The sequence below is a fragment of the Accipiter gentilis genome, chromosome 30 (genome assembly GCF_929443795.1).
Source record: "Accipiter gentilis chromosome 30, bAccGen1.1, whole genome shotgun sequence".
In the NCBI taxonomy this organism is placed as follows: domain Eukaryota; kingdom Metazoa; phylum Chordata; class Aves; order Accipitriformes; family Accipitridae; genus Astur; species Astur gentilis.
The window spans coordinates 18,238,147-18,254,275 of NC_064909.1; the positions used below are offsets into that span (position 1 = coordinate 18,238,147).

Genomic DNA, 16,129 nt, shown 5'->3' on the forward strand with positions numbered 1-16,129 from the left:
AATAATATTAAAGAACCTTAACAACTATTTTAACTTCAATTATAGGAAAATTAATCTATATCTGAAGCCCCTCCCTTCCTCTATGTATAGACATGGTAAGTGCTAAGTTTGTAAATAAAGCATAATTTTCACCCTGTAGTAGCTCATACAGACACATCTATATGTATTTTAGCTACGCATTTCAAAAGGCTGGTTCAAGACAACCCAGCTAGTACTGAAAACACATATAGAACTACAGGATAATTGGACTGAGGCACAAATACTCCCTTTATGTCTCGAGCCATAATGAACACAGTAGCCCTATGAACTAACTGTAATTTTATTTTTGTTTCAGCTCCTTGCACAATGAATTCCACGAAGTGCATTAAATAGGGCACTTGCAGTGATGTATAAATTATAGGAGTCACTTCACCTCCTACTGCAATGTTATCTTGCTGCCAGATGCACCAGGAATACAGTGCAATAATTTGTGACGGGGAAAGAAGAGCAAAACGTCTAACAGCGAGCATAAATCATTCGCAGTCCACATTTCACAGCTCTGCCCATTAGAAAAACAGGTATCAATGCTGGGACCAAACCTAAACCATCACAAAGCGCTTGAGAACGTATGGTTCCTAGCTATCTCCATCTATCCAATACACGTTCTCACCCAGCAGGGGACGTACATATGCAGGAAGCAGTTTGCATGAAAAACCCCATGCTGTTCTGCTCACAGGACAAAGCCTTCCCCAAAGCAGTGACTGAACTGTAAGAGTCATCTTAAGTAGTGATTTGTTCGCTCTCTCGGCTATACTGATGCTTTGGAGATTTTGGAGATTTTGGCCAGCTGTTTTCTGCAACACAGTGAGCCTGACGAAGATGTAGGAAAATCAACACATGCTCAAAGATCAGTCCATAAGCATGTATCCTATTATTGGTCTTACTTAATAATGTAGGAAAATAACTGATCCCATTTCTCCCTCAGAATCAAGAATCAGGGCTAAGAAAGGTAACGAATGCTACCAGTTGGTATACACCACAACTCTGTCCTGACTATTCTTATCCTATTTACCTACAGAACAAGTACAGGAGAAGATCCGATACCAATCAAGCACTGTCCTGGGAACTGGAACCCAAGAGCTGCAAGACAAATGCTGACCAAGAGATGATGAAGTATTTTCTTTGGTTGCAGCACGTGAACTTCTGTTGGTAGAAAGATGTAGGGTTTAGGGATTAATCCGTGCGGGGCCCGGACGACGTAACACCAATGTGATGATTAAAGTCGCCAGTTTATTGAGCTTAGCTAATAATTTTTATACAATTCTCTAAGTTGTTGAGAGACTTTGATTGGCTACTACATGCAAGCACTTGGTGTCCACACGCACAAGCATAAGCGGTGATTGGTTACATCGGTACTGTCCACATGCACAAACATAAGACATAATTGGTTGTGTTAATTAAAGCATACAAGACTTGTCTTAGTCCAATTGGTCAAGATAAGCCCCTGAATTGAGGTTGTTTGTGCCAAGTTCCCTTTATCGTGGAATGTGCACCTGTGTTTTCCTAATTGGGATCTTTCTTCTTCTATCTTCTTATTTATTCTGGTCAAGGCCTTCTAAAGGCACCTGGAACAGTCTTGTGACCATGAGCTATTTTCAGGTCCGATAACTAACTTCCATATAACTGAACCCTACAGAAAGACACTGGTTTGAACCAAAAAAAGCCTGTTTCTACAAGACCCTTTTTTTTCCTTTGAAGGTTGTCTTCTGCTAAAACTTCAAGACCAGCGAATACTATATATCCTGGCTTTAAAAATACCAAACTGTCAATCTATCCCATTTCTGCTGGGGCCGTCAGGAGAGGTTTTCAACCTAATTTCTAACTTAAACCATTGTTGAGTCCCGAGTTTGAGAAGGATTTAACTGTAAGTTGCAGAAAAAGAATTGTTTGTGTGTATGTCAAAAACTGTAAGACTTTTTCTGTGGTGTAGATTTCCCTGCCATTAAACTCAATAATTTCACTTCATTTGACCCAGGTTGGACCTCTCCACATTTTGGAACATTTCAATAGCCACAGAAGTGGCTAGATAATAGCTAACAAATAAAATACCAGCCCAGTGTAACTGGAACAAATAAGATGTGTAGCACAAATGCTCACTGAAACTCAGCAGAAATCAGAGCTCTGTACAGAGCTCAGGAAGGGCAGGAACAGCGGTCTTGATGTGCAGAATGGCAATTTGTCCACCTGTAGTTTTACAAGTCTTCACGTAAAACCAGTAAATCATCTCAGGTCCTTTTTTTTGGATAGGTTTCCGCTAACATTTTACATAACTTGTCTACAAAGTGAAAAGGCTTTATTATTTCCTCTGTGACATGAAGGTGAGGAAACATAAACTATTATTTATTATTATTATTATTATCAACATCATCATCATTATTCTTTGTGTTGTTATTAGTATTTAGAGTAGGAGAGGGGAATGTGGAAAGACTGTGAAAGCAATACGTGTTGCCTTCCTATACAAAACATAACGCAAACAAAATATGTTGACTAAGTTTTGCATGCTAATAAATTTGTTATGACTTCATCCAATTACGGCACATTTAGCAGTTTGTATACCACAATGAAATCTGCAATTATAATTTTTGTGACTTTATGTTCCAGACAAGTTGATGGGATTGCTGCTTAGCAGCTCCTAATCTGGTCTACGTTTTTATGTCCCATATGAAAGTTGTTGCAAATTGCATCTTTCCATTTATTATTTAGAAGACAGGTGCACAGAAAGCGAAGCTGGTGGTGGCAGACTGAGACTTATTAGCTGCTACAAACTGCAACATATTTATCCTAGAAAAGAAGCCCTATTTTAAGCATAATTTTTGCTAATCAATAAAATCTAGATAATCGGTAGTTTCTACGATATATAGGTTTACCATATTCAAACGGCTTGTTGAATAGGCTCTTGTTTTGAGCTGAGAACTTTGGTTAGAAATAGGCATATTATGGGCAATCATCACAGAAATGTACAGTTATGGCTGTGTCAATAAAACCGAATGGGCTCTGGCCATCTCTTAAAGGTTCTTGCTAGAAAAATGTTGACCTGAGATCTCTGAGAGCATCATCTCTTGTGCTGGGGTGGATCCCTTTGCTGACTGACCATCAGGCAGCAAGAGAAGAAATCATATCCTTTTGTATCTCCTATCTTAACTGAAAAAATAAAAAAACCCAACCCACATTAATCTGTCACTGTCAACAATATAATGATTCTCTCCCTTAAGTTCCAGCCCACTGTTAGGAGTAGCTCAAATTCCACATGGAGACTGCAGGATTATTGGGATGGAGCAGTGCCTACCAGACTATTAATGGAGAAAGCTTATTCATAAGACAAAGGGACTAAGACTAAAACAGCTTACAGAGAGACAGATATGCTAGAAGTTACGACTTCAGTAACCCCTTTGGTTCATATTGTTTCAGATATGAGAAAAGGACAAGGCCAATGAAGAGGGAGGCAAATTAATAGCTTTTAAGAGTTGAGAGTGGGAGGACAAGTGACATTTCGATGTGAAGAATGACAGATAAAATGATCCAGACAATTGGGATTATGGAGAACATAATTCCTGTGCCAATCCATACTTTTTTTAAAAAAGCAGTAGCAGCTGGGATCCAAGAAATGAAACAGTAAAACCATTCGCAAATAAAGAAAAATGAGAAGCGTAGCTGAGTGATGAATGACAAGCTAAAGCAGGAAAGCTAAACACCAGGATGTAAAGCTAGTGGCAATGTTTTGCAGGAAGACTAACATTCACATTCCCCTTCTGGACCATAGTTGGGACAGAAATTATAATCTGCTGGAAAGCTTCATTCACTCCTCCCATTCCTGCACCCACCAGCTAAATGAATGTGCATGGCTCCAGGACTACCAAACGTTGCAGCCCCAGATCTGAATTTGAAAACAACCTCAGAGAAGAATTATTCTGAAATTGCATTGGCTTTCAGGAAGTTGTAAGGCTGAGACAATACAAATACATTTCTAATACAACAGCTGCATTCTCAGAGGGTTTGGGAAATTTTTTAGTGCTATGTAACTAATGTATTGTTTTACAATTACCTTATAAAATAAAAAAAACAACATTAAAATTATCTACGTTTACAGCAGGTAAATGCCAATTTATCTGGTGAGCAGCGCTGCCCGAGTTAACTAAAGCAAGGAAGCAACTGGCATGAATGAGCTCAGACCAATATGAGATACTGCACCGAGTCATACTGGACAAGACAGTCTCGTTAAACTCAAGAATTTGAAAATGAGAAGGAAAGAGCAGAAAAAAAAAAAAGATCCTGAAAATTAATTTTCAAACTTTCAAAAACTGAATTCTTATCACAATTCCTAAATATCCTGATGTCTGGGGCTTCTGCAAGTGAAACCTCTTCCTGAAAGATATAAAAACATGTAAGGCAGCTGTACCTGTTGCTGCTCAGTTTTAAGAACGGTCATTCCATCTTGTGGCATTTTGAAAACCACTCTGAAATCATTTTATTGGAAAGCAAAAGAAACCAGCCCCAAAGTATTCTCATCAAATCTATAAATATCTTGGTTCCTGGAAGAGCTCAAATGCCACCCTGCAGCTCCATCAAACACTGAGACAAGTCATAAATGTCTCTGCCTTTACTTAAATTTAAATAAATAGTTCTTGCATGTGGGTAATAGGCTACGTGACTTGAAAAAGGAGCCATGCATCTGCATGTGAAGCAAAATTTCATTTGTCTTAAGGCTATGTGGACATATCACCTGCTCCAGATTCGGGTGTTGTACCAAGATGGCTCTTAGTTGTGATTTGCATTAATATACTAGTCTCAAATTTAATTGATTCCTACTTGAACGAAAGATGTTACTGCACAACAAATTGATCTTAATTCTTTTACTATTAAGTATTATAGCAAGTACTGAAGATTACCAAATTACCTAAAACAACTGACAGTAGGCGTGCTACCAAATAGCAAAGAATTCAAGTGAAAGAAAAACTGAGATATATATGGTACCACAAGCTGTTCACTCAGAGAAGGTGCAAGCTAACCCAAGCCAACAAAGAAAGCAGGAGCAATTCATTGGACTATCTGGGATTTTTTAAAGGTTATAGTTTAACATAATTTTTCAGATTGCTATTACGAAGTTTTGCATTCCTTTCACATCTGTGATAAACATCCAGCTTTTAGAGAAGGTATGTAGTATTTAATTAAATATGAAGGTAAATGGGAAATTATATCACAGAGAAAAATTAGTACCAAATCTCCATTATTCAGTGGGAGTAGGAAAGACATGGCCAAAATACTACAAAGTTTTTGTTCCATGGAAAATACTAGAATGTTAAAATTTTTCCTTTCTAATCAGAACTGAAACATACACTCTGAATAGTCTTGGCTTGGAAAAAAGCCATAGAACAATTTGAAATTTGAGACTGTTGTATTCCACGTCTTCAGGTTTTTACTATCTATACAGTATTTCATACCATAACCAGTAATTCAAAATGAACTCTGCTGACATAATATGACCTTTGAAATATGGCACTTTTATCTTATTTGGGGGGAATGCTTAAGGCAAAAACAATTGCAACATCTTTCTCCCAAATGAAGTTGCCCGTTCTTTGTCATGACAACCCAGTTGCAGTGGCCCTGGAATGCCCTTCCTGCTCTGCCTCAGGTCCTCAGTCAAGCTATAACTTTGCTCAGATCATGACTATCAATGTGCTCCCATCCATTGTCTTTGAAAAATGTATAGCAAACTCTCCCTCTCTGCTGACACTGCCATATGTAGAATGGCCCCAATCCAACTTCTCCCTGCTATGTAAGAAAGGACTGTCCCGGGGGACTGAAGCATGCAAATATGAAATAAAAGAAGGTAATAAAAAAGTTGACTAACCTAACCCACCTGAGCTCGGCTCACAGGGATCGATGTCCTCGTCATCGCTCGGACATTCAGCTGAGGCCACCAGGATGTCATCTGTGGCCTGCAAAGAAGATAAAAGTCAAATAGATATATTTTAATTGACTGAACATGTTGTAAGATTCTCACTGGTATTTCTTTTATTGCTCAGATTTATGCAAGGCCCAGAGCATTCCAGACTTAATATGTAATGCCACAGTGACACTCTCCAACTCTGTATTAATGGGACTTTGCTTTTCAATTTGCACTTGTCACTTTTTAGGAGAACTATGTTAGATATCCAGTGCAGGCAGTTAAACATTTTAATATTTTTCTGTAATAAGAACAGAAAGTAGAAGGATAGGATATGTATATTGGGGCTTCTGTCTTCCCTCTTTATTTCCAATATCTCTACTATAATAGTGCTGAAAACACTGAAAGCATTAAAAAACCAAGTCAAAATATTGAACTGCCTGCAGCTGTTAAAACTATCAGAAACGTAGTGATGTTTTCTCCATTAATTGCGCTTGCTTTCTCAGATGTAGGGCCAAAAAAAAAAAAGGAAAAGAAGCAAACATGACTCTCATTGAGTTGAAAACTATTTCATGAAAGGAAAATCAAGGAAAGAAAACAATAATAGATATATGCACTGTTAGAAAGTATCATCCTATTTTCTTAAATAAGTGAAAACCTCTTATTTTCTTAAATAAGTGAAGTATTGCCCAAGTGTTGTGTTTAGGTCCAAGGGGTTCTAGGAACGTCTGTCCAAAATGAGCTTGGACAGTTCTTTGTATAAAGAAATCAAATAAATCAAGACGAAGGAGGCAAACCAGGGGATGTATGATACAACATGCTATAAAGAAAAGAAACCAGGGATTCCTATCTACTGCTTCTTATCTATCTTCTATATCCTATCTACCGCAGCACACGAACAAGGAGATATTCAATGAAACACTGAAGCAATCAATCTGAACCTGATAAAATGAAATACCTTCTGTTCAAGCCACCTCTGAGAACAGTCATTTAGAAATGTAATAAGAACATCCACAGTTATTAGGGGAAATAATAGCAGGGAAATATAAACTGTCATGCTCCTGGTCATTTCTCAAACAATTACTAATAAGGTTAGGAAGAAGCTTTTCCTATGGGCAAGACGTTTCATAACTGTCCATTTCAAGCTTCTGTTCACCTCACCGAAGGAAATACACGGAGAGAATAAGACGACTACATCATATTGCAACAAGAGGCTAAGGATACAGCAGGCAAAGAGCCATTCTTGGATTGCTGTATGATACAGATTCCAACGAGGAGATACAACCCAATTCAGTGAATGTGAAACATTATATTTTTTTTCTGCACGAGTATAGAGAAGGGACATAAAATACATCAAAGTTTTCCTTCATCAGTTTAAGTCGGAACGTGTAAAAGTTTTATTTCTCTGCAGTCGGGCCAAAGCCTAACCAACATTGTTTATCATTATTATTCTAACTGAAGTTTTAAAGCAAAGCATATTACAGTAATAGGCTTTTCTTCGTCACGCTTCAAGAATATTAATGAACATATGCTTTCAGCACTTCTGTGAAGTAGGAAAGTGATACAGGAATACATTCATTACTATGTAAGGCATAACAAAGAAAAGCCTATTATAATAATATTATATTTTACAGGTAGAAGACTGAGGCATAAGAGAATGAAGTAACTTGCTGAAGGTAATCAAAAAGGCTATAGACAACAGCTATGTTATGTCACAGTTTGATGCCATAATCACAAAAATGATCTTTCCTCATACCTGAGAAAATTTATAGCTGGGGGAAACCACTCTATAAATCTGTAATGCTACCAAAATTAGCTGGCAGATTTGCAATGAGAGTTAAAAAGAGCAAAAAAAAAGTATCCTAGCTGTCCATTCTTTCTGCCATGTAGAAAAACAGAGTTATAACAAAAGCCAGCTGCAAACGTCGTCTTGAATTTCTAATGTCCACTTCTTTTCCCCAGAATACAACCATTTAAGCTTGAAAATCAATATCTTAGTCTCTTTGTGGAAAAGCACCTATGTTTTTCCCAAAGTAGAAAGAAAAAATAAACAACCAGGAAGAACAAATAAAGACTGCACTTAATAAGTTAACTCTGTACTGTAAAAAACACAACAAATAAGTATAAAAAAGTACTAATAAGTACAAAAAAAAAAGGTATTGTGCATCCCTGAAACAGTTTCAAATTGGTCAGTGAAACCACAATGCCATATTTTTCCTTCTGCCCATAACACTGGAGAAGACTATACTTTCATGACCTGCAGCCAGAATTCTGAACATTTACCAATTGATCACTGGGAAATTGTACACAAACACTGTTAAACACAGAGGATCACAGGCATACATGATACTCATAGCAAGAAATGATGGCCTGTGAGATATACTGGTCTAACTGGAATTTTGTTTAAGGGTGCTTTGGTACGCACGTGGATGAGTAACCCTTGTAATTTGAGCAAACTGAGGTGAAATGATCAGATAGATTTATAGAACTATTGCAGTGTCTCCGATTATTCCTGATATAGGAGAGTATGGCCAGAGTTTACATTAAGCAACTCTACTTTTTGTACAGTTCGCAGTGCATTTAAAATTACCAGAAAATAACTGTGGAAAAATCATACACTTTAAGTATCTTAATGTATGAGAGATACTGTGCTCAGTTACCTGTAAGAGGAAGCATCAAAACTGTCTTTATAAAGTGACACTAATTTCAGTCTACGGAAAGAGTATTCACATTTCTACAAGAACAAAGGGATGCTTTTGACTGATAAAAGTGCATGTATATTATGGGTACAGAAATGAATAGTACCTCAAATAAATGTGAATATAGCATGTCAAGAAAGGCCTCATTAATGTCTCAGAGTATTAAAGGAAATAATGTATGTTTCAAAGTCAATACTAGATACAAAACTAATTTTGTTGCAAGCAATAAATCAACTATCAGTATTTGAATAAGAAGGGAAGTGGTAAGATGATGTGAAAAATGTTTTCTTCAGAAAAATATGTCAGGAAGAATTCCAGTTTAAGTATCAATTAACAGATGTGTCACAACCTCCCTCTATTCTCCCCTTTCTCCAAACTCAAATACCTCTTTCCCACTACTCATACATATTTTTATCAGAAAAAAGGCAAAGGAGCTGTGAAAGGCAAGTGAGATGGCAGTGACCGAGCTACAAATGAAAGCCATTGGACTACTTAACACAATTTAAAATAGGATTAAGAATTAGCTAAAACGCTAGAGAATACAAAGAATACATAAATTAAGGAAATACTATGGGCCACCTACCAGAGTCCTTTCTCCAGAAGAGCTCTGACTGACAGGAATTTACCTGAACAGAGAGCAGGATTTAGACCTAAGGGTCTCAGACAGCCGTGGGGTACAGATAAATAATGCGAGGCAGAGTAATATGTTTTACTTACTGCACATTATCTTTTCCTCATGCTTTGTAATTTGGATGGGAAGATTTGAAACACATCAGTTCTCCTAAGTGAATTGCAATTGTTGCTAGCACTATGGCTAATTTACAGGACACTGCTTTGAGCATTCTCATTAATCAAGGATTTAAAAGTCAGTGGAAAATCCCTTATTTACAGTGAGTGCCTAATAGGATAACATCCAACTGGTATCATCATAATACACGATCGGATTAGAACGTCTCTTGGGCGAGTTGTTCAAATTCATTTAAGAAGCGATACTTTAGTTGTAAGAGATTAAAAAAAAAAATATTAAAATAGCAGGTGTACAACCTGGAAGGCCAGGCAGAATTTCTTTTGATTGCATCTTCTTTTCTTTGTGTATTTTCAGAGCTTTTCAGATTCGTTCTGTGGATGTGGTTGTATGATTTAAAATGTAGTCCATTGTAATATGTGGCTTCTTAAAAAGTTGGACATCTGTTCACATTTCAGAAAAAGGATGGTAGAAAAAGCTTGCAATTAATGTGCCAATATAAAAAAAAGGACAAAAAAAAAATCACATTTTGTAAAGCTAGAATTCACTGCATAATGTTGTTTCTGACAATTATTCATGGGTGTGGCCCCTGCAAGAATAGGTCTTGTGCATCAGTCAGGTCTGCTTGCAAAAATAAGGACTTTGGGATCTGTTCCTCAGCCAAGAGAGTTTAAAATATCACCAATCTGCCACCTTGCCGGAGGAAGGAAATGGTGACTTTTGCAAGAAAGCTCCTGGCCAGATCAAAAAATGTTGCTCTAGTCATGGCTTAAATACAGTGACAGTCTGTAGCTATGGATAAATATCAAGCTGCCTCAAAGGCTACTACCATGGGTTCAAAACTGGTACCAGCAGTTATGGTTGTGCCCTTCTAATAGTGCTCCTGGAATGCTATGTCATTGCAAAAAATACTTGCAAATGAACAAACAATACGGGAAAGTAATTTTTTTTTTGTAATTATTATTCAGGTTTTGCATGACTGGGCATAAATACATAGCATCCTACTCAGTTTTTATGTATGAAGTCTCTTATACCTGAGGGTACCAGAGGAATATGATCTAAAAATTAAATCACCAATCTGAATTATGCATTCATTAACAGTATAATGGTTCCTGCATATTTTCTCTTGTAGTATTCCACCAGCTCTCCTTTAAATCACAGCACCCTACAGCTAGTCTGAGTATAGTTTATTCCTTTCTTGTTCAATAATATACTTTATCCCATGAGAACTGCAAGTAAATCCAAATTACACAACAGTTAAAAACTAGCAGTCCTAAATTATTGTATGAATTATAAACAGCATAACTGCTTGTGACTAATGTTTAAATTATTTTAGATGAGAACTTCAACTGTGTAATCAAAACTATTCTTATTTATTTGTACAGCTTTGGCACTTAATGATACCAGCCAGGCACTGTAGTGCTTGGTGTTACAGGCAGCTGGAAGGAGAAAGCTCTGCTCTGAGGAGCTTACAGTTTGATTTCGGACCAGATGCAACAAATGAGTGTGAGAGGGGGGAGCAGAGGACGAGAAGGGTCAAGTGCGGTTGCTACTGGTAAGTGCTAGCGGTTACGCAGGCTCCGATCTAGCAAATCTTCCAAAATGATGCTCCAAGAGGGCAAGAAGGAAGGTCGGGAAGAAAGGAGGCAGAGAAAAGCCAGGCAGGAGCCCGCGACTGGCCAAGGCGATGCTGGGAACAGATGGTGCCTGGAGAGCGCTGCCGAGGCTGCGAGCCTCGCTGAAGAAAGTCGGGATATTTAAAACGCCGAGCGGCGAGCGTAGAGGTGAGGACGGCCGGAGCGGCACGGGAAGAGGCAGACGGCACCAACAGCCCGAGTGCCAAAGCACAGGAGGAGGGAATACGGTTGTGTTGGGAGGGGAAGTAAGAAAGAAAGGGAGAAATTAATGGTGAGGTCGGAGGAGCGAAGGGGATGAGGCGATAAAAGGGGATGGCCAAGACACAAAGGGAGTCGATATCAACAGACCTGATTATGTGAAGATTAATGGGTAAGAATTTAATGACTGTTACAAATGACTGAAAACATACTTTCAGAGGTAGGACTAGGAAATTAAACCTCTAATTCTCCTTTTCCCCTCTTCTGAAATGCTTGGTTATTGTCTCTGCTTACATTACTTCATTTTTCCTCCTGAGAAGAAGCTTATTCAAATACTTGCCATTTAGTTGAGAGAGAATCAGCTCCAATGGATATTTAGACACAGAGGTCTCTTCACCGTAGCAGAGGGGTACATATAGCTAAAGCCACGGTATAAACAAAGGTTTCGAAAAACCAACAGATATACACTACTATCTTCTTCATTAGCTGTGGCAAGCCTTCCCTTAAAAATGCAGTTTGTGCAATGGTTACAGAAAGCAGCTTAGAGCAGTCATTTTGTACTTTTGCACTGGACACACTAACTTCTGAGGCAGTGAGGGGCTTTCCTAAAACCAACCCCTCATGTATATTCCTTTTGTCCCCCGTTTTTCTCTTAAAGGGAGAAATAAAGTAACCTAAAGCAATGGGAATGCTGGCAGAAACCAACAGGGTATGAAAAATCACAGCAGAATTCACATAGAAAAAATCAAATTTCATTTTTTGGGATGAGAGTAACCGCACAATTTTCTAGCCAGCATTTAAATTTAATTTTCTGTGTATGAAGCAGATCTCTATGACTGGTTGTTGAGACAGTTGTAGAAAGAAACTTGGATGTGTCACATTAATCAGTCGTACTCTTCAGCTAGCTTCTCCCTGGTGTTAATAACCTCCCATTGCATGAGGCAGTTTGCTGAGAAAGATGCTATAGTGATCTAGCAGTAGTATCAGCTCTAGATGACATGCTGTTCGGGCAACTGCCTCTAAAGTTGTATTTAACCTGCTATAGGTCAAACAAGTACTTGTGCATCAATTACTGCTCGTCCACCCACATAAGAAAAGTATTTCCTCAGTGTTGTGCTACTGAAAAATGTTATTTCTGGACATGGATATTAAAATGCTAATATTTCAAGCATATACACAATATTTATTACATCTTTTATTAACTGCTGACATATTATTGCCCTGTAATGTGAAAATACAGTAACTGAAAATCGAAACGCTCTCAAAACTGGCTCTCATCTAATTAATACCATCATGTTATTTCTTGAATCAGTCTGCGTCTGACACTGGGAGAAAGCAAAAGCCTTGATTAGCAAGTTGCTCTCACAGAAAAAAAAAAAAAAAAAGAAAAAAAGAAACATCTAGGATATAATAACCAAACACAATAAGGCCTTTCAGTTAATGAAACCAGCGTTGTAGAAATTAAACTCAGAGGTGCAGGTAAAAAGTTCAAGGCAATGCCTCGGGTGCCCTGCAGGCCACCTCCAGGCTCTGTCCCCGAATCTCAGCAGTGATGGGAACACAGCTGCCCCACACAGCAAAGCACAATAACCTCACTTCTGGCTTCCACCTCTCTGTGTAAAGTACAGAAAGTCTATCTTTCCACGTAACAACCTTATAACCCACAGTATTATTTCCATGCAGAGCAGCCTTTGTATTACTTCGCCAGCTCCCCTCCTCCTTCCAAACATCTAAATTCTCATGGGCAAAATTACCACAAAGAGCGGAAATATATTTGAGAAAAGGATTTATAGTAAAATAATGTCAATAAAACTGCATGGCTTTCCTTTAAGCTCCGAATTTGAAGTTAATTGCTTTGGTCACAGTTTTAGAGCCATTTATCTCATCTGGAAAAAGCAGCAGCAGAGCTGAGAAAATCCACATGCTGGCAAAACTACAACTTTTTACCTGGACAGCTAGCCAGGCAGCACTCTGCATTAATCTTTAAAAATAGAAGTATTACTAATTAAAAATAAATGAATAATCCAATTCTTTTCCTATCAGGTCATGTCCCTTACCTCCTGCAACACATGAATAATGTTAGTTTCACAGATGTAGACCAAAACCAATTTCTATATTCATTTTATTTATGAATGTCACTTTTCTCGTCCCCTTGTAAAACTTTTGGGGAGACGCTGTCTGGAAAACTAACCCACTGTTTTTCTGCCCTTTTTCTCTCCCTGCTGGGCAAGTAATGCAAACGCACGCACCACCATCCATGTATTTTTCACTGGCCGCTCTTCCATATTTAAAGGCCTATTTTAATTAACACCACACTCACTGTGTAACAGCAGGGGCTATTTTGGACTTCTCTTCTTGGAACAAGCGGATCCCGTCCTAGCTGTGGTTCTTAGAAGCAGAGCGAGCAGAAACCACACCGTGACAGAGTATTGAGGATGGGAGTTACCATTTCTCAGTTTTCAGCAGGAGGAGGAAGGTTTATTTTGTGGAGTAATCACTTCGTTACTTGATCCAAGTCTTAAGTTACAGCACAGGGTTTGGTATTTATAAAGGGAACAACTGATGTTACCATGAATGTTGGACTAATGCTTCAAAACGGTGCTGGCCTCAATGAAGGGTGAACTGTGCATCTTTCACACCCTTCACATTAAGGCCAACTCCTGTCATAAAAACCCAATGACATGTTTTGCATGAGGAGGCATGTCAGCATCATGCACACTTTTGCATTGATAAAGACCTAAATTTGTTTTGCAGCGCCAGAGGAACAGACCAGCATTTGACTTCTTTCCTGAAAACAGCATGACACGGTCTTGCTCACGATTGATGCAGAACTACAGGTACAGTAAAAAGACCAAACTGTTCCCATCCCTCCTGCTGGCCATATTGGGGAAGGGGGGCTGGCTGGCAATAACGAACGTATGAGCTCTGTACCACATCTACGCTGCTCCCTTTGCCCCCTCCTGCCCCATTCCTCCCTTCTGCAGTGGGGCTGATGGAAACGGGAGCTCATATTCCTGCTTTTGGGAACTGCCGGCTGACCCTGCAGCTCGGTCTGCCCCCTGAGCAATCTGCGGGAGGCGGCAGGCAGAACTAGCCCAATGCTTTCTCATGCAGGAGAAAAAACCCAGGTGAAGAGACATGGCACAGAGCTGAACTTTATCCTTGAAAGCAGGTATCGATATGCAGCGTGCCAGCGCACAAATCACTGGCACCCAGTTGGATAATGACTAGTGTATTACATACACCGTGCCATTTGTTAAAGCAGTCATGGCTTGGATGAAGAAAGAAGCAGTAATGTGACAATTCATTCTCATCTAACTTTTAGAGTCACAGTGGTGTAACGTTTCTGTTTCCAGAAACCACCTTTTTTTTTCTTATTTTCACTCTGCAATTACAAATGCATCTGTCACGGGTCGTCATACTGATCAGAAACTGTTCTTCTCTTCAGCTAACCTCTTTCATCCTCATTTCCCCCAGTTAACTAAAATAGCTTGAGAACAAGGGACAGGTAAACTGTCAACTCCTTAAAATTAGTCACTTGTGCTTTCTTCATGAGATTCTCTTCAGAACGTCAGTATCCTTCTCTCATACACACCATACTTCATTACAGAACAAGAAAAACAAAATGCAGTTTCATTTTTGGTTTGTTTTTACATTTGCACTAAGCCTAAAATATATGGAATGGAATGTGAATGATGAAATGCAATCCTATTATTTTCTCCTAGGCAAGAAAATAATTTCGCTTCTAAGTACGAGAGAAACATTTCTGGGCATTACGCTTGTATTTTCTGATATCATTTTATTTTTAGCCATCTCTTTTGCTGAAGTAAACATTTTGGTCTCCATTAATTCTGAACTCACAAAACACAGTGGAGATTTTTGCTGGTTCTTTTTCTTTTAACCCAGAGACTCTGTGCTTATTAAACTGCAACATTACAACAGCGATAGCAAACCTTTTAATTTATATTTCTGTATTACCAATCACATGGACAGAGATTGTTGAATTTTTGGAATATGAGACTTACTGCGTTTGTATTCATCTCACAAAACTCAGACAGCATTATTAAAGACTTCAAAAATGACTATTTGAGCTTTTGGTGCAGAAGTGAGATTGTTTTTAATTGACCAGTGAGCTGCTACATAAACTATTTATTTGCAACTTAATCACATGGTTGAAGACCATTCTTCACAAAACTTAATAAAATTAGAGAAAAGACTGTAACCGCTTAGTTACTAAAATCTCCCTTATACAGTAAAGTTAGGCACTTAAGTTGAACTACAGTTCCTTCTTTTTATACAGTTACAGTACTGCCAGTTTTACTTACGGTGAGTATATGTGACTATTACATTGTGCCACGCGAGTATTTTGCTCCACTGATATCCGTGGGAATTTTATTACTGGTCTCAAAAGAGAGGAAGGCAAGAAAAACCCTTCGCAAGGAATACCTTCCTGCAACTAACACGCAGTCCCTCTTCTCACTCACCTTATTTTCAGGGTGCAAAAAGCCTTCCTATCTTCTTCCAAAGCATAGAGTACAAAATAATAATTTTATAAGAAATGTAGAAAACTGCACAAACTATCAGACTGCTTTTTAGCCATTTTAGGCAAACCAGCCATCTCATCTTGCCCGAGAGAGAGACAAATGAGAGACAGAAGCAGCAAACAGAAAACATGGAATCTTCTATTTAATACTGACCTATCCATACTAAGCCCTTCAAGTTCGTTTGAGCACGTCTTTGACTCAAGGCAAAGTCATTTAAGTCTGTCAGAGCAGGTAAGCATCTGCTGGTACCCCTCTCCCAACCCTAGTTTTCCTCTCCTCCAGGAAAAATGAGCACCTGTACCACTGCCAACACTTTCCTTCCTTGATTTTCATAATAAAGACTGCAATTTAAAATTTTCATAGGGCTAAGAGTGCACGTTGTT

The 16,129-nt window shown here is 38.5% G+C and overlaps 1 protein-coding gene across 29 annotated transcripts in view; it reads right to left on the bottom strand.

Annotated features, from left to right (window-relative positions):
* The window catches only part of NRXN1 (neurexin 1), a 720,174-nt gene that overhangs the window by 12,271 nt on the left and 691,774 nt on the right, over nucleotides 1–16,129 (bottom strand). For 17 of the 29 annotated variants that reach the window (XM_049833872.1, XM_049833881.1, XM_049833861.1 and 14 more), the window contains one exon: nucleotides 5,888–5,975. In XM_049833872.1, the coding sequence (XP_049689829.1) occupies nucleotides 5,888–5,975 (88 nt within the window). The remainder of the gene's footprint in view (nucleotides 1–5,887; nucleotides 5,976–16,129) is intronic. The other 12 variants (XM_049833873.1, XM_049833882.1, XM_049833871.1 and 9 more) reach the window with 1 other exon arrangement.